The sequence below is a fragment of the Rhagoletis pomonella genome, unplaced genomic scaffold, assembly GCF_013731165.1.
Source record: "Rhagoletis pomonella isolate Grant_MI unplaced genomic scaffold, Rhpom_1.0 Rhpom_scaffold_00004, whole genome shotgun sequence".
Classification (NCBI taxonomy): domain Eukaryota; kingdom Metazoa; phylum Arthropoda; class Insecta; order Diptera; family Tephritidae; genus Rhagoletis; species Rhagoletis pomonella.
The window spans coordinates 26197524-26216852 of record NW_023458558.1 but is presented as its reverse complement, the minus strand read 5'-3'; the positions used below and the strand labels follow the sequence as shown (position 1 = coordinate 26216852).

Below are 19329 nucleotides of genomic sequence, written 5' to 3'. Positions count from 1 at the left end.
TTAAAAAACTTGCTGAATAATTTCCTAAGACGTAATCATAAATAGTCCTATAGGGAACAGATTTTTATTTTGATTCAATATCAAAATTTCATCGATGTTACCACCAGCATGCTTTCTTTCAAATGCAAATATGGCTGTCAAACTATCGAATTGCCTGCAATAGATGTCAAGCAATAAGCGCTAACATATATTGCAGCCCATGAGAAATAGGCGGTCTCCATGATGCAATAATACAAGGTGTTATCGGTTGGCAACTTCTCGCTCTAATTCCACCATATTGACTGCCTTAGCTGAAACAGTGTTACTTCTTTAACAATTCTTTGCCTAATAATACAGTTGATTTTTTTTATTTTTTCTCAGTATACGCATTTTGTTTTCTCAAAAAGGTATTATATCTTATTTTATTTCATTTCATTGCGAATATACTATAAAAAAGCTAATTTTGTTTAGGAGAAAATATGAAATCTTATATTTTTCCCCCAAATGGGGATTAATTTCTTCCCGTTTTTCTTCTTATTCTACTGAGCTAAGGCAGTGTCAAATCGAGCTGTCACAACTGATACCACCTTGTATTATTGCATCATGGGCGGTCTCCATTGGAAGTATATGTTGTGACCATGATTCAATTATTAAAGGTTTTGTAAGTAGCTATTTTCTAAAATTTGACACTCCCACCCACAGGGATGGTTTTTGGAAGCAGGAGAAAAAGGGGAAGAATTCAATCACACTTCCTAAATCGTAGCGAAATTCTACAAAAAAGCGTGGATAATGGTGCATCGTGGTGTTTTAATACAAAAACGAATTTGATTTAATTAATTAATTTACACCAGCTTATTTACATCAAATACAACCCCTGATTATTATTAAAAATAAATTTTGCTATGAATATACCAAAGTTGCGTACGTCAGACGGCGCATAACTCAAGAATGGATGGTCCCCTCAGAGCTATTTTTTTTTATTGTTTGTCTGCCTTGTAAATTCTTTGCGGTACCATTTACATTAGATAGATATGAAGAAGCTATTTTTTTGTGGAAAAATTATGGAGTTTTGATTAAAAAACGCCAAATAAAAACATTTGGAGCTTACGATTCTTTCGCGATTATGGCTCGATTGCTTCGAATATGCTAACTCGAGTTCTTTGATATGGCACTTTTAGTGTTCTGGGGAGATTATGCCGCTGTCAGAATATTAAACATTGGCTTATACAGTCGCGATTGGCGCTTCGTGCCGGACGACAGGAAGAATAAAAAGGACACGCAGCTACTGAACGACTGAGACAGGAAACGTGATCTCCATCGTCAAATGAGAAGTGCCGTAAGTGTGCAATTATATCGCGCCATTGACTAAACCGAGCTGTCGGGTTTTACGATTGGCCCCATGGACGCGGTTTGCTAATATTATATTGCGTCAAAGTCTCATTCGGAGATACCAGCAGCCGGATTCCAGCATTCGCTATCGCTAATTTTGATCGCTAAAGGTCTCCAAAAGAATAGCAGGCGCGCTTAACAACATGCAACGTTTAGTTACATGCCCCTCATACTGCCAGATTTGCCTGATTACACTTTGCTTCTGTTACTTTTGCAAATTGCGCACTTTTAGGCCCCGCGGCTGTTAATTTAGAGAATTTTAGCGATGGAAATTTAGCATAGCGATTGTTAGAATTCCACTGCAGGATTGTGTTGCGTAGGTCAATACCTAAATATCTTCGTTGGCTCATTTACCAGAACCATTGCGCGCTTTACTTTACAGCGCCTTGGCAGAATTAATAGGTCTCCACGAATATCGACAAAGACATTTCGGCATTTAAGGGAATTTCGTCTCTTTAGCCTGCATTGAATTTCTGTAATCCACCCATTTCGTCTTGTTGTCGCCAGCGAATGAAGAACAAACATTTCTTCAAGTTTAAAAAGTAAAAGTTTCACTACTAAAAATTTTAAAATGTTCTTAAAACCTGCAAAGAAATTTGGAAAAGAAATATCACTGTTTTTGTTTTTGGGAGTAGGGTGGGAGTGTCATTGATAAAATTAGAGCGAGAGAAAGTTTTTCTTACAAAACCAAGGTGTATTAAACAAGGTGGTGTTGGGGCGCCAGCTGAGTTTTTCGCCGTGGAGGCCATTACGTCAAAATGATGTGTTTGTTGTAACTCATACCAATGACAGTATGGACATCAGCGTATAATTTGTTAGTGTAATTTTTTACTTATATACGGCCAACACCACCTTGTTAAATACGCCTTGTACAAAACCTTTCATTATTGAATCATGTGTTGTGACATGGTTATCACATTAGTGTTTTCCTGTGGAGACAAGGCCTTAAATGGTTGTTGGGTTGGTACGTTTGTACTAGAAATGTCAGTTTTCAAAAAACATCGAACCAACGATGCATCGATACATGCCGATGCAACGAAGCAAAACATCGATATTTTCGATACATCGGTTTTTTCCGACATCCCTGCGAGGGTTTTCGCAAAGTCCAATTGAAGTTACGCGGGCAATTTTGTATAAACTTTTTGTATATAATATAATTGAAAACAGAATGTATAAGAATCGCAAATTTAATAAAGGTGCGAAACCCGCCAAAGATACCAAAGCATCGGGGTCTATGGAGAATAAAAGGCCTTTGGGTTCAATTGATGAAAATGCATCGGTTAAGTTTGCTGTAAGTCTTGGATATGCAATTATTGTACACATACTCACCTATGTACATATGGGGGATAAATATATTTAATAAACAAAACATTTCTGGTTTAGCGCACATCCTTAAATGTGGCCTCAGTTCAGAAAAAGACTCGACCAACTTCCACAACTGCAGTTGTAGCTGATGTGTGTACTTTAGAGGAGGGTGGGGGCAGCAGCGAAGAGAATATACCAGCTTCACAAGAAGCTACTCAACGCTATTTGTCACAACGTAGCATGATTGCCTCTTCACTAGGACGTACACAGTCGCGAAACTTAAGTGGCCGCCCACCAAAGAGCTACTTTGAATTAGTGCTTATTAAAGCTGGTGTGCTGTTGGATGAAGCTAACAATTTTGTCTTATGTAAGTACAAATATGCATAATGTAGCGCGGATTAATAACATTGAAATATAACAATAATATGTTTGTATGCATGTGCATATGCAGCTTGCGATCATATCTCGTTTGTCAATAAATTTCGGGAAGTGTTTCTGAAATGTTCAAATTATAATGAAAATGCTGACATGTTTAAATCTGGTTTGAGCGAGGCTTTGTCCCCAAAATGCAAATATAGTTTGAAACTCTTAAGCGGCTGTACAATCAGTATTCCAGGCCATGACTCTGTTTATCAGTCTCAAGAGAGTATGATTGTAAACTTTCTAATGATAGACTTCTTGCGTGATGCTGTGGTAGATATCTTGCTAAATAAGACATCGGAAGCTGCCAAACAGAGGTAAATAATAAACCTTACGTTAAGAATTAAAAATAACATGAGTTGGATTATTAACATACATATATATTTCTTATTTTTCAATAAATCTTTTTAGACAACCTGTATTCCTAGCAAATGGTACAGTACCCTTTCTTCCTCTGCTAATAGCCCAACTGCGTCATGTTACGCAGTCGCATAGCACATTAATATATGAGCGCATCACGGGTATATTTAACGAAGCTAGTGAAGTTTCTAAACAGGATATCATCATGCATGCTGGGTTCATATTGGAAGCTAGTAAACACGATGATTTTGTCCGAATGCTACTGTGAGTATTTAAATAAATTTTGAATTGTTCATTATATTTTTTATCGTAATTACTTTTGAGTTACCTACTTCGATCATTGCAAATACATAATATTTTATGCTCATTTATAACGTACCCTGAATTCTAAAATCTAAAAATAAAAAGCATCAATTTCTTTTACTACGACAATATTGCACATTAAAATTTCCAAATTGCGCAATATTGGATAGTTCCATCTGCTGTGGTTCAGAAATATAAAAAAACACAGAATTCAAGGGTACTTTATGACAAAAAAACAACTTCGCCATTTCGGAATTTTATTTTGTTTATTACATTTTACACTTATATGCATGATAAAAACATAGCAAGGTAGAACCGTTCTCTCATTTTGTCGGCCATGATTTTTTTTTGAAGTTTGCCAGCATTTTAAAATCATATAAAATTGAAAATAAAAATTGTGAGTAAATTTAAAAATTAAAATGTTTGGAAACGTCAAGAATTGTAAAAGTAATTCTCAGCGGTTCTACCTTACTATATTTTTATCATGCTTATATGTATGTATATCTTTACCTTAATATAGAAATGCCTTTTTTTTTGAAATTCAGTGTTTTACAAAGTCGGTAGATTAGTCACTAAGGACCTACAGTCAGTCAATAAAGTTTAGGTACAGCGAATTTTTTACAATACAGGCAACTATTTTTTAAATATTTTATGTTTCGCTTATTTTTTATAAAAATATGGTTAACTCTACAAAAAAAAACCCCAAAAATCAAACTTCCAAACCTTGTGCAGAATTAAAGAAAATTCTGCAAAATTCCATTCAAATATTGCACTTCTTATTTACGTTCAATAGAAAAAAGTTGAGTATGGAGTTTTTTTAGCCCATTCAATTTTAGTATAATAAAGTGCAAGTATAAGGAAGCTAGGACTTACCATTGATTTTTGGGAAATTTTTTTGTTGAAGGTGTCTCACATTTTTTCCATATAAAAAAATTATCAAATATTATTTTATATGGAGAAAATGAGCGACACCTTTAACAAAAAAAAATTGCTAAAAATCAATGGTAAGTCCTAGCTACCTCTAACATGCACTTTGTTATACTAAAATTGAATGGGCTAAAAAACTGCAGACTCAACTTTTTTCTAGAGAGCGTAAATAAAAAGTGCAATATTTGAATGAAATTTTGCAGAAATTTCTTTAATTTTGCACAAGATTTGGATCTCTGGTATTTGGGTTTTTGGTTGTAGAATTAACCATATTTTTATAAAAAATTATGGAAAAATAAAATATTTTAAAAATAGTTGCCCGTATTGTAAAAAATTCGCTGTACCTAAAGTTTAGTGACTGACTGTATGTACATACATATGTAATAGAATTTGGAACTAACTACACGCTACATAAATAAGTTAGCTTCCGTGCTTATAAAAACCAGTGTTTCGAAGGAAATTACATTTCAATTTGTATTCTCTAGAGATAAATTGCCTCTGAATAAAGATTTGTTCAATGTGAGCTCGATTCAGTCGTTGGCAAATCTCAATCTAGGAAAAAGCATGCAGGAACAGCTGCGTCATCGAATATTGGACTACATAAAAGAGGAAGGTTTTGTAAACACGGTAATTGGGACTCTGTTGTTTTTTTGTTATAGCATCATAGTAAAGCGCTGTTTTTTTATTAATTAATTCTAATAATTAGGCTCTGCCGTTATTGGTAAATCTTCTGCTGAAGTATTTGGCTGAGGCTAGTGATGAGGAAGTTACTGAGGTTAGTATGCCTATGCTCGATCGATTGGTCAAGTACGAAGTATCTAAATATGTGTTAATTACATTTACAGTTAGTCACCACTATACGTCAAATACTAGTGTGGCGCTTGAATACGCCAATGGAGCGCACAACACAGCTTGAACTTTTCAATTTCATCGAGCAAGCCTTCGTGCGCTCTAAAAAATTCTACACCATGTGGCAAAAGCTATTATCATTAGTGCCAGGCAGTCAATTTAAGTGTGTTTTAGTAAATTCAATTGACTGAAGTATATCAACTTATTGTATACATATATTTTCCAGATCATTAGATTTCATAATGGTACTACTACTTATACATGTCAAAGAAGACAACTATATGTATATTGAGAATGTTGTAAGTTGGCATTACTTTTTTGTGAAACTACTTTATTTTAAAAACGTCTCTTGTTTTTGTGTTAGCTACGGCGTCGCATAAAACTTGAACATATAACAGTTGATATATTTATTGAAATGAAATCTGACTATGCTGCAGTTTTGGAACAACATACAGCTATCTTAATGCAATTGATGTATGATTTTCTAAGAGAGAAAAATAAAATAGTCGCAGAATTCGCTAAGGCTTCGTATGGGTAAGATAAACTATTGTCATGCAAAGTTTGGCAGCAGCTGCAAGTACTCTCTTGCCTTATATGCGCTACATTATTTGCAGAATATTATTTCAAATATGTGATTCTATTCAACGCACTATACTGAGAAGACTGCTTCAATTAACGTGCGACAAATCAACCCAAAATCTAACTAACCTGGCATTAAAATTACTGAGAGAATTGCAAAGAAAATATCGCCCTGAAATACAGAATTGGGGTACGCTATTGATGGTATGTTAGAAAGACATTAATGTATTTAAGATTCATTTATACCTACATGTCTACATATATGACGCTCTCTTTCATCAAGCCTTTGCTGGACCGGTTAAGCGAACTGACACTTTCCCAAACTCGCTTAGCAATGGAATTGCTCTGCTCTATTGCCTTTCCTCCACCACCCCTATCTGAGTGTACTGTACTGCAGGATCAACTAGATATGCTTTTGAAAAAACAAATAATAAACCACTCTGTGCAGTAAGTATGCTGTAAACAATATGTGTTTGTGGTTTTTCGACCAAGTTTTTTATTTTACTTTATTTTTTTTCTAAAGTGTCAAGAAGCAAGGTATCATTGGAAGTGTGCAGTTAATCGATTGCATGGCGCGCATAGAAGACACCATAATTGAGCATGACGATTTTAACACTTCATATTCCAACGCCAGCTCACTGCCTGACGGACGGGGAAAAATGGCAGCTAACTTCATAAGTACCTACTACTATATTTTGGTTTCATGGAATTTACATCCGTTAATATAACGTTTTAGTGCTTGTCGAATCATCTGCTATACATTGTCCTGAATCCCTGGCATTATTTTACGATGAAATGGCATGTAGTTGTAGGTCTATGCCAAGTGAACGTGACACTTGTACACAATTGGACAAACCATATTTAATTTGGTTATGCGATGTTATGACTTTCTATTTTCAAAATAGTTTTGTAGCCGAACATTCACCCACGAACACATTGTAAGCTGTTATAATATCCGCTAATGGGGTTTTTATTTTTATGTTTTATTTTAAATTCCAGTGGAATTAATTTAACATATCAGAAATGCATAAACACTGTCGAGGACACTGAGAATATGGAGGAAAGTGAAGTGCCAAGTATTGCTATTAATATAGCAGAGTTGGTATTGAAACCGGGTACTGTGTATGTATAGCTTAGCTTGTTCGAGAATTATTTTTGCTTGTAGTTTACTTATTGTCTTTCTAAAAATTTTGTAGGTCTTCGTCATCAATTCTTATTCTGGCTCCTCTCTTTAATTTAGTGCGTTCGCTTCATCTGCAGCGTTATCAAGGCAGTTTGGAACAAATAAATGCATTACTCGGTTGCGCTATAATACTGCCATCGTTTTTCGACGAATCCAATACTGATGCAATATTTTACGATTACGACGAACAATTGCAAAAACGAATTTTGGATATATATTTTCATTGTGTGAATTGGATGCGCGAAACTGTGAGCTCATTTTCAACTCAACAGGAATCGATGATACGTAACAAGGTATTTGACATTCATATATATTTTTATTTAAAATTAATGCAATATCTTAATGCTCCGACTTATATAAATATTTTCTAATTTCATTAGGTGTTACAACGTTTGAATGAGCTCATTGCCACCGAGGAAAAAGTGCGGTTATTATTAGACAAAGCGCCAGCGGATTATGTACCGCCACAAGCACAATTTATAACATCGAACACAGCATTCTCCAGCGAAAATTCGCAAGGCAAGTATGAGAACAAGTTTTTTTTTTTGAGAGTAGGTCACGCATATATTTGGGAGACACAGTAATAGAAGTTTACCGATTTTGTTCTTACATCTGTGCTAAAAAGAGTTAAAGTTCAACTTAAGCAAAACCTGAATTGAACTTTCCACAGTGGTCGGAGAGGCCATGTTTTACGCGAATAATTAGGGCTTTTACGATTAGATAGAATGTCAGTTGACAGCTGTTAAATTAACGGTTAATTTCTCAAAAAATTAAGAAAATCTTCGAAACTCCCACTGATTATATTCACGAATTGTATGCCAAAAGAAAACTTTGTTTGACAATGACCTAGTCCCCACCGGTTGTTTAAACATATATAGATAGACACAGAGACTCATTCTGGGAAATATTTCGTGATTTTAGAGATTTTCGGGATTCTCGGAACTTGTCGATACAATAATCGATATTTTTATCGAGTTTGTTATCGGCACTTTTATCGCAATTGTTGATATTTTTGTCGAGTAACGGAGAGAGTAACTGAGAAACTGTTCCTAGTCAGAAGTTATAGGATTTAGTCCGGAGTTTTTTTTCCTGTAAGTTCATGAAAAGTGTCAAACGATCAGCTGATTTGCATGTGCAAACAAAAACAGAAAGCGGTGAAAGCAAAGAACCTTATATTTGTAAAAAAATGGAAATAAACAACGAAATATTTGAATATGTACACATTTTAATAATTAGTTAGTGATATTTCAACCAAATCAGTGTTGTACAAATGACATGTAAACAAACCGACTGACGTTTTTACAGGAAATAGGGCTTTTTGTGTTCCTATGCACTTCAGCATCTGTTCTCCTTTTACTCTCATTTGAGAGCATAAAATTGTAGTTTGACAGTTCCACAGGTTTTAGTCCGAAGTTCAAAGGAACAGACTAAAATGCTTTTTCTTAAGATTTCTGACTTTTTACTCGATTTGTTCAAATAAATTTAAGTGAAAGGTATAAAATTTTAAGAAAAAGCAATTGATTATTTTTTATGCATACCGCCCATTGTCTAGGCCCGAATTTATTTTGATTTAAATATATCAAAACGCACCCTTAAATAGAGGTATTTTTATGAAAAATTCAGGAAAACTTTAAAAACAAAAAATGATATGTATTCAAAACCGGTTTGAAAAAATTGAAGAGCTCGAGAAAAACGTTTGAGGGCTCAAATTGTTCTTATTCATGTACTCTTCCGAATGCAACGTGACGCATTAAAAAATTTGAAGATGGCTGGATGGATTTCAATAGTACAGATTAAGATGCCTGTAACAATTAAAAAAAGTAATCACACTATACTGTTTTTACTCAAATTGTTGCTACTACATACACAACCTTTAAAAGATCACATGGTAGGTTACCGAAATGCAACATGACGGATCCAATATGGCAGCTAATATGTCGACAAGGTAGACGAATTTTGAAAAATCATCCTACTTTTTATTCAGGATTTCTAGAAAATTTTGGAGTAAGCAGTTTTGTAGCCCGTTTAATTGTATAGTACAACAAAGTGCAAGTTTCAGGTCGCTAAAGATTACTGTCCACTAGGTAATCTCTTCCAATCTCATTTACGAGCATTACAGAAAAAAAAATATTAAAATTGGTAAAATACGAAATTTGTCGAAAAATCCCCACTATATCCCAGCTATATCCCAATAAAATGCAATTGAGTGGGTGCACTTTTTTCACATCTTGAAAAACCGGAACTTGGCTATATCTATAAACTATTTTAGCTTCTTATATTTTTACTACATATTGAGACTCAGCCGAAAATTTTCAATCATTCTGATTTGAGTCCCAGGCACAGAAACATAATTGGAAATTGCAGAGCTAAATGAATTGTATAGGCGGGGTCCCCTCGATGCCCCTGGGAGGGCATAGGAGTTCCTTTGGCAACTAGTCGGGTTTTCTCTGCGGACGGGGAAGGGGCGCTTCTGCTGCTGGATAAGCGTCAGCTCTCGATTCTTACAGGTGTACTGATCGGACGCTATCCTTTAGGAACTCATGCGGTGGAACTTGAAAAACGCGGTGGAATAATCTCAAAATTTTAAGGAGGACAAAGGTTTAAACAGCTCGGCGCACATTTCATCAACACTACAGAGAAGCCAGCGAAAATTTGTTTAGTTCGCCTAATGCTTCCTCTAACCTCACACCGCAATGTATGCAAAGTTTTTTATTCTAATTTCCTTTCGCTTATTGTTTATAAAAATATAGTTCATACACAAAATTTTTTCAGGTAGTTTCTTACATACAAAAAGCTTCGCATAAAAACCATTTGCCGTTTGGAGGCGGCGTAAAAAGGTAGTTCCCACAAATTGTGTTTTAACATCACGAATGATAGCTTCAATTATTTATTTTTAACAGAGTTCACAAAAAGGAGAAGGTTAAGAATTCGTCGGAATAAATTTTTTTATGTATGTTACCGCATAACTTTGGATCACGTTAACCGCTTTCTATAATTATATTTTTTTTAATGAAAGGTGTTACCTCACAGGTGGTCCCATACTAATTTGGTTTAAATTCGATCATTGGATCATGAAGAAATGAACGATAATCTTAAATTTTTATATGAGAATTGAAGTCGGTTTTGTTTTTTGCTTAACCCTCTACGACTGACAGACACCGAAGGTTCGACATTTTTCCCGAGCTTCAATAACATTGATTACTAAAAATGCCTATTTTTCGACATATAGTTTATTTATATGATATTTCATTTATGAGTACTTAAAATATTGATAGAATTTCCAGTTTAAATCGAAGAAAGTTTATTCATAAATATCTAATATATGTTTTTTGATCTGGAAAATTGGTGTATGCGAGACTACACGTCAATATAATAGGGAAACTTCGGTCACGTTTGTTTTTGCTTTTTATTCCATTCCTTTCCATTCCTTCACAGCTCGCAGTAAGCCAACGGCATCAACAAAAGCTACACAACAAAAAGATCCAAATGACAAAGACCTAAACTCCGAGTCCATAGTTTTCAATGACACTCACGTAGGCAACGTAACTAACGAAGCCAATGCTACCTTCAAATTGGCAAACATTGGGCGCTTTAAAAACACGGACAATAAGAAAAGGTTCGATGTCCTATATGGACCACGGGAAGTATACAGGTAACAAGATTCGGTTTAAATATGTTTGTATGTGTATGTTTTCATATTCGGGTTTCAACGATAATTTTCAGACAAATGGATTCCGACATCATGTTGATATTACGTGAAGAATTAGTTGTGAAATATCCATTACCATTACAAGATATTGGCAAACGAATTGGTTTGCTTGAATTGCGCTTCATTTTAAACGATTTAGTCTGCAAATTAGAATCGATTACTGGTGCGCAAAAATTGCAGAATGAGCAGCCATCACAGCATATCGCTAAACCAGAATATTTTATGTACGACTTATCCAAGTTTCTGCAAACAATTGTGGAGAGAATGTCAAGGGTATGCAAATCCAACAAAAATAGGTCTTATGCAATATTTTTATAAAACAAATGGTATATGGGTTTTTCAATTTTATTTTTAAGCAGTTATCAACAGAGATCGTCAAACAATTGGAAAGTGTAAAATACGTTTATAGCAATGGCGACCTTTTCACCACTGAGTTTAATTACATAAAACTCTGTTTCAATATGTGCGTACGTTTGTTAGCAGTTTTCTTTTCTTGGACACAATTTAGTGATGGAAACGCCACGGAGGCACTTTTGAAAGGTAATTTCGCTTAAGTGCACTGTTCAGGATTTTGAGCACATGCTAAAATGCACACGGTTGCCATGGCAGGAAGCATCAAATTTGGAAGTGCAATTTAAACTGCAAATCCAATACCATTTCCTCAACATCCTTAACAGCCCTAATATTTTCCAGTTAGTTTATACATAATTAAGAAGTATGCAAATAAGTCTACACTTTTCATTCTGATCATATAACAATATATCAGAATGCTCACGTTATTTGCTGATCTAAAAACTATTTAAAAAATAACATTTGAGATCAGTCAATAGGTTTGTTTTTTTACATTTTCGGGAAAATTAGCGTAAGTACGGAATGCTCTCACAAAAGTGCATAAACTCCCCTGAACCACGGGCACGCAAAAAAAACCATTTTCGTCAATGTTATTGTGGCTTAGTAACATTAAAACCATTTTCGTGCCCGAAGTCGCCCGGACTATTTTTCCAAAAATAGAACAGACTAAATAATGCAGTGCTAGGAAGAAAACGGAGTAAACTCGAAACAAAACTTAGAACAAGTTGTAGGTAGGGTCGAATACAACATGAAAACGTTGCTAATAGTCCCTGAATCTTCCATGTGTTATATCCGAGCGCACTTGTGCACAAAGGTGGTTTGTAACAGCCTAAATGAATCGAGGCGGCGGCTGTAGTGTAGTGGTTAGAAGTTCTCGGCCAACATCAAAAATCGGCAGGCAATGGTAAATCTCCGAGTGTGTTTCTGCCGTGAAAAACAGCTTATATAATCTCTGTTTGGAGTCGGCCTTAAACTGTGGGTCGCTCCCCTTGGTGTGACAACATCATGGCACACACCATAAATCAGATTAGAATCTCGGCCAAGCACTTATCTATTATTATTATGTAAAATTGGTGTTGGTGTTGGAGTAAAACCGCAACCACGGCCCCTCCCATATAACGGCATTTTCGAAAATGCACAAACTTCGATATTTCTGCAACAGCTGGATCCAAGTTATTGAAATTTTGAATATGTGATAGAATTTTGGCACAAAATAACACAAGTATGAAATGTTTGGTAATGGGCGTGGCCCTGCCCACCTATGATCAAATGGTGTATCTCAGTAGCCACCTTACAAATCCAAACCAAACTTGGATAGTTTAAAGAAATAAAAGACTGCGATAAATCAGTAACCACTGAAACTACTTCGCACAATATCGATGTTTGTGATTATCTTTAGCTCAAAATGAGGTTGTTAAACTTTTTTTTTTGACAAATGGGCGTGGCACCACCCACTTATGACTGCATACGTATGTGTATCTCCGTAAGCAATTTATCAATTTCTGCCAAACACAGTACAGTTAAAAGCCATATGTTGGAAATATTTTTAATCGGACCAAAACTTCGCCCACTTTCCATGTAACGGCAAATTTTAGAAATACGATAACTCCGATATTTCAATAACTAAGGACCCTAATTTATTCCAAGTTAATACTTACAACAATCACCTAGGAAGAAATAAGGGCTGACTTCCAAAATGTAACAATACAATCGGGCTGTTCAGGATGTTGTGGAAGTGGTCTTGGATTTGCAGTTATTGTTGTGAGTTTACAAATGCAACGAATATGCAAATTCCAAAGCGTATGCACAAGATCTTGAACAGCCCTAATGTTTCGATACCAGTCTACTGCGTCAGTTAAACTGTTTGTATGGTATATATGTACATATGTATATCAGCCTCATTGTGTAAGTCGCAAATTAGGCTAAATTGTACGACTCGACAACATTGGCATTGTCTACTGTCGTGCTGAAATAAATAAACGACGAAAATCGTCGAAAATTGTACAGTGCTGCCAAGTTTTTCCGTTTTAATACACTAGTCGAGTGGAATTTTTAGGCAATGACTTGAAATTTTCGATACGATTCGACTCTCGAAAAACGACTTGCATTCGACACGACTCGCGCAATGAGGGTGTATATTTTTCCTAATAAACCCAATCGTGGTTCGAAGCTCAATTATAATATTAAAAATAAAATGTTAATAATGACAAATCCGTAGTTTAGGAAGAGCCTGCCTGAATCTATACAATAAAGCAAATGCATGTATAGAATTGACAACAACAACTCCGCTGTCAGGTTTAAATAGCGGAAAATCAGCTGCACTTGATTGTAGTAGGTTGAATAAGAGAAGGAATTAGAAACAAGAGTTTAGGGGGTGTTCATAGCTCAGTGGTTAACGCTTCTGACTTTGCACATCGATGACGCGGGTTCGATCCCTGCTGAAGTCTTAGAAGTCTGATGAGGAGATGGGATGATCTCCGAAATAGCTGCTATAACTTCTACCGCTTAGGCACTCGGCACATTACGCACCTAATCAAAGTAGAGTAATCGTTTCATCATACCGAAACGAATGCATGACGACTTGACTTCTGCACACTTGCACGCCCTGCATAAGTCACCAGCTAATAAACACTTTCTACACATAACAAATTTTTTTGGCCGTTCTTTCGCAACACTCACTTCCGCAAATATTTCTGCTCCGAAATATTGCATAAACGCTTGTGGTTTAATGCAATTTGCACGAATTTTAGCACGAAATCGTTCATTTCCAATTATTTTCTATTGAATTGACAAATAAATTTTATTTCCAACACAAAAAAGTAAACAAATGACGATTTCAAAACTGCAAGCGCCTTACAATGTTGGGCGCTTCGATTCATGAAGCTTTTATGATTAGGCGCAAACATGATTTTGAATCGTAATCTACAGAGCTTCATTGAAATATATGGGATCGGCATAAAAGCTTTATACTTTAGTATGCCGAAACGCTTATACTACTGTGATTATGAGCTTAATGAGCTTAATGTGCGGAGTGCCTTAGACTTTCTTGCTTTTTCCATTTTTCCTAATAAACACAATCGTGGTACAAAGCTCAATAGCAATATTAAAGTTAAATAGGTTTATTTTGTCAATTTCAACTCTAAAATCACCACAAACAATTAGGCGTTATGCAATCAGTATACATTGTCAACAATCGATGGTCGCTTACAGAACGAATTCTGAAAGTAAAAATTTCAAAACTGTAACTGAAGTACCAATTACCACTGAAAAATAACCTTATTCAATCAAAATGGATTCGTATGAAAAGAAAACTAATTTCAAGCTAAATTATCTAATGCACATTCTAAGTGAAAAAGAGCCGAAAAATGTACGAATGTATTCTCAATATAAACACTGTTACCGAGAATATGAAACAGAAGTTGAAAACACACATACAAGTGTACTATTAGATAATAAGTAGTTGGAAGTTAAAAAAAAAAAAAATACATAAATGCTTAGTGAAATAAAATTGTGTTAAGTAGTGTACCAAGATACATGTATACTACATTAACATTTACAGATTCTCTGCTTGTTCTATTGGATAATACCCAGAGACAAAGTCTGTGCAAAAAGTCTTCGGCAGATGTTGCAGCCGCAGCATTTAATGTGATGCTTAACTACGAAGTTTCTGTTACCGATTTGAAAACTGCTGTACATTTACAAGACTTGCTAAAAATTCTAAAGCGTTTTTCCAGCAAAACCGAGAGTAGTAAGAACAATGAGTTGGGGCAACGCAAGGCATTGATTGAAAAACAAGAAAAAGATATACGTAAGTAAACAATGCAAATAACTCACGTACATACATATGTACATACAATGATGCTGCTTACCCTAACACCAATATTTTCTGAAATTTTAAAACATGAAAAAAATTTCCTAGGTGGTTTGTGCAAGAAATTCTTGCAGCGAAAGTGGTTCAGCTACGAAGGTCTAGCAGAGAAGGGCGGCACATGCAACATATATTTAGATATACTAGTAAAAGGTTTTCTAAAAAATTCTGATTTTCGTCGATTGGGTACCGTTCTACGTGCCTTAATAGACGAATGCAAGCAACTTAAAGGCAATGACAGTGCACTCAAATCCTTTCCAAACTTTAAAAAGTAAGTAATAGCTACAAATAATAATAATTTATGTGAAATGACTAACCTATTACTAATTTTAGAGCAAATTTTCCAATACTTTTTCGCGCTATGTGCGAATCAACGGTTGGTTATCTGTGTGAGTTAATAAATAAAACTGCCACACAGAGGGATGATAAAATGAAAATGTGGGATAAAAGTTGTGAGCTGTTCAATATACTTCTTGACATTGTTAAGGCTTTAGATGTGCCACGAAATTTTCAACTATTTACAAAGGTACTTTCACAAATTAACTTTTTAAATTTAATAAAATTTACTTATCCTCCCCTGACTCTTATTTTTCTCATGCAATAACTGTTATGAATTAACTTTTTCGTTGAATCGCAGAATTTGGGTAGCGTTTTCCACTTGTAAACTCTAGATAACAGCTATTTTTGGTTCCTGATTTCATTATTTTGTTCGATTTTATTTTAAGTTATTTTATTTTATCTTTACTTTTTATCAATTTTTGAATAGTAAAATTCGTATCTGCTGTTTACAGTACTCGCATCAGTTTCTGAAGCTTCTTCTTCAGCATGGTCTTGAGGCTATTAATCAAACATTACGTGATGATCCCGGTCGAGTTAGTGAATTTTTAAAAAGTCTACAAACAGTAACCCGTTTTCTTCATAATATTTGCTGTCATTCAAAGGTAAGCATTAAACTACGACACTCGGGTCTACGTAACCGGAACGACCCAGATTTATATCTGGTGAAAGACTGCCACTTCAGCAACACTCCCCAAAAATTCTTTGGGGATATGTATACCTTTACAACAACAATATTAAACTCTTGGGTTATTATGCGACATAAAACGGCTATTCTGTAATAGCACGGATTAAATATTCTCAAAAAGAAGTTGAAGAATTTTTAAGCCTAAGTCGCGAAAAAACAGATAATTTCATACCTGCATATGACTTCGGTACTCAACAATAATGTGGGGTAGCCAGAGGGGATTGGTCCCCCTACCCTCTTCCCTCTTTCTTAATGAACTACTATTTTTTACTTTAGATTTATTAATACAATACCATTTGATGCTACTGATTTAAAGTTTCTTCAAACCGTGCGAAAATACAAACTCAGATTTACTAGGTCAGTTCGTTTTCTCGAAAAAAAACTTTTCAGGATCCAAAAATCTCAGTATAGCGGCACATTTTTTCTCCAAGTTTGGAAAACTTATCGTTTCTTTTACTTATATTTATTGAAAATAGCATTCAAAGCAAATATAAACCAAAACACGATGAATTTTTCAAAATTTGGAGAAACAAATTTGGCCGCTATACTAAGATTTTGGGATAGTGAAAATTTGTTTTCTCGAGAACACGAATTGGTCTAGTAAATCTGAGTATGAGGCATTGTTCGTATGGCCAACAGCTATCAAATCTGATATATGCGCACTCTAGGTTTTCTTTTTGTTGCACAGTGTTATAATGAACTTTACATCTTTTCATAACTAAATAAGGCAAACAATTTTCAGGAAAATAATTGTGAATATTATATCAAAACAAGGTGTAGTTAAACATACAGTGTTGCTCAGATAAATATTACAAATATTAAAAAAAGTTTTTCAAATTAGCACAAAATCTAACCAAAAGTATATTTGTGTTAAAAAGTGTTGATTCACGAATAAAAGTATTGAAATTCTCTCAATATTTAGTGTGTCTCCAATGAGCCTTTATATCGGTAGAAATCTTTGCCGACATCGAGTTTATTGGAGTTTAGCACCATTGAACCGTTATTTTGTTTTTGCACTTGTCTAAGGTTGCCTCTTTCAATTCTATCTTCTATTCTATTTCCGGACAACTTCAAAGTTGTTATTATATATATAGATTTAAACAGAAAGGGGGAAAAGGGACTTCAATATCCTTGATAATATTGTTATTTAATACTAACAGGTCTATTCTACACGTTACCGCAGATTTTGTAACCGGAAAATTTTATTGCCAAAAAATGTTACCAGTTCTTGTCACCGCGATTCTAGAATCTAAGCTAAGAAGAGTTGTGGAAATTCTGGCGTTGCATATTTCACGGGGCAATACTTTGTTGCCAGCTTATTTTTATTACCAGCGCAGAATAGGCTTGTAAAAGTGTTCTTCTTTGCCTTATCGCAGAGCACACAGACATCTCAAAAAAATGGAACAAGCAACCAAAGGAAGCGGAGCATCTAAAGAGGGCTCCAAATAGTTCTTTATGATATCAATGTAGTCAGAAGCATTTAAGTATCCGCTAACGAATGCCAATTCACTAACCACCCCAAAGTATAATGTTGTTTAACAGTAAAAGTATTCAACCGGATAAATGAAAAATATCTTTTGAGCCTTCTACTTATATTTCCGCATTGATATTTATGTTTTTAACACCTAAAACCTATTTCACAGCATTAATCGAATAAAATTTCCGTCGCATACATTTAGGCACTCCGGAATACAGCGATCATTGGACAAATTCCAGCGTTGCGAGAAACTGTCGAAACATTGGTTTTTCGCGTAAAGGCGCTTATGACAGCCAATAAGTGTTCCTCCGTATTTACAATGGGCAATCTCAAAAATAAGGATATACACGGTGATGAAATTTTGTCACAAGTAAGTTAAATACAAATATGTACATACAAACATATCGCAAATCGCTAGCTTAGAGCCGAAAGTTGCTAAGTCCGGTTTTTAAAAGTTTACAGGAGAGAATAAACACCTTTCGAGCAATACAAGTCGTCTTCGCCTACTCCAAGCTAATACGACTCCATACGAATCAAACTCCACAATGTTGGTGAAAAGTTTTTATACTCTTTGAGACTCATTGCACTTTCTGTGACTATTTGGACTTGGCAAGTTTGCGTATCATTGAGTAGAAATGGTTAGAAATAAAATACATCAAAATACATATTTTTTAGAATAAGTAGACTTCGCAACTTTCTACTCTAAACTAGGCATGTATGCATATAAATAAATCGGACACCCACTATGGAGCATAGTAAATTACCTCATAATCTAATTCCTCATACAAACCCGATAACCAACCGTACCTCTGCAAATCAAATCCAAATCCTCTCTGGGCTAATATAAACCGACTTAATTTATTGAAGAGTTAACACTTTTGGTGTATTGTAAGTTTGTGTATGATTGAATAAACTTACAGAGCTCCCGTATTAATGACGCAAGCGAACACGACAGCGAAGAAGATATACCCGATGACGATGACAGCGTCGATGAAACGCTAACAGGCGATGATGGTGGATCTGCTGGCCGACGAGAGAGCGCAGAAGAGCCTACCAACACTTATAATCGTAGCAAATCATCATCGCGAAGTAAATGCTTTTAAACTCATAATATTGTGGCGAAATTCGACCGGTATATGTTTCTTTTTATGTTTTTTTTTTGTTTTGTATTTTGTACTTTAAAATGTGAGTACGTGCTGGAAAACGTGTCTTAACAAAGTCTTATACAGTATCACTTTATGAAATATCGTTTAGTCTTTTATGTTTTTGTGCATAATTTAAATAAAACCCGAAATGTTATTTTATATTTTATTACTACATTTGCACATAAATATGTTTTAGTACCATTAACAATGGCTGTGTGAAAATTTTCGAAAAAAAATAGCTATGGTGGAGAGTATTTTTTTTTTTTTTTAATATAGAAAATTGAGAAAAATTCAGCAAATTTACATCCAAAATTTAAACTTTTCAATCCGTTTTTTTGACATAAAATTTTCTTGTGCGGTTTTACAGCCCATTCGATTTTAGTAGTATAAGTGCAAATTTAAAGTTGCTATAAATTCTCGTCGATGTTTTGTATTTGCTGACAATGTTGAGCATTTTCTTC

At 34.8% G+C, this 19329-nt stretch overlaps 1 protein-coding gene across 1 annotated transcript; it reads left to right on the top strand.

The window, feature by feature from the left end:
* Positions 1-2456: 2456 nt before the first annotated feature.
* LOC118737339 (Fanconi anemia group D2 protein) lies at positions 2457-19022 on the top strand. The gene is made up of 25 exons (XM_036467778.1): positions 2457-2659; positions 2752-3040; positions 3125-3410; positions 3505-3717; positions 5169-5310; positions 5390-5458; positions 5529-5695; positions 5759-5831; positions 5897-6066; positions 6147-6315; positions 6395-6558; positions 6635-6789; positions 6848-7049; positions 7111-7233; positions 7308-7587; positions 7675-7813; positions 10730-10946; positions 11018-11276; positions 11363-11543; positions 14914-15162; positions 15274-15493; positions 15556-15748; positions 16014-16163; positions 17926-18093; positions 18644-19022. Exons 1-25 carry the CDS (start codon positions 2537-2539, stop codon positions 18824-18826), a joined length of 4584 nt encoding a protein of 1527 aa, XP_036323671.1. The 5' UTR covers positions 2457-2536; the 3' UTR covers positions 18827-19022.
* The last annotated feature ends 307 nt before the right edge of the window (positions 19023-19329 follow it).

What these genes read in the sequence shown, in the direction of transcription:
- LOC118737339 (XM_036467778.1), top strand. Translation starts at nt 2,537, where the DNA reads ATGTATAAGAATCGCAAATTTAATAAAGGTGCGAAACCCGCCAAAGAT. An exon ending in CTCCAGCGAAAATTCGCAAG is followed by an intron (nt 7,814 to 10,729) that starts GCAAGTATGAGA and finishes ATTCCTTCACAG; the next exon opens with CTCGCAGTAAGCCAACGGCA. An exon ending in GTGATGAAATTTTGTCACAA is followed by an intron (nt 18,094 to 18,643) that starts GTAAGTTAAATA and finishes ATAAACTTACAG; the next exon opens with AGCTCCCGTATTAATGACGC.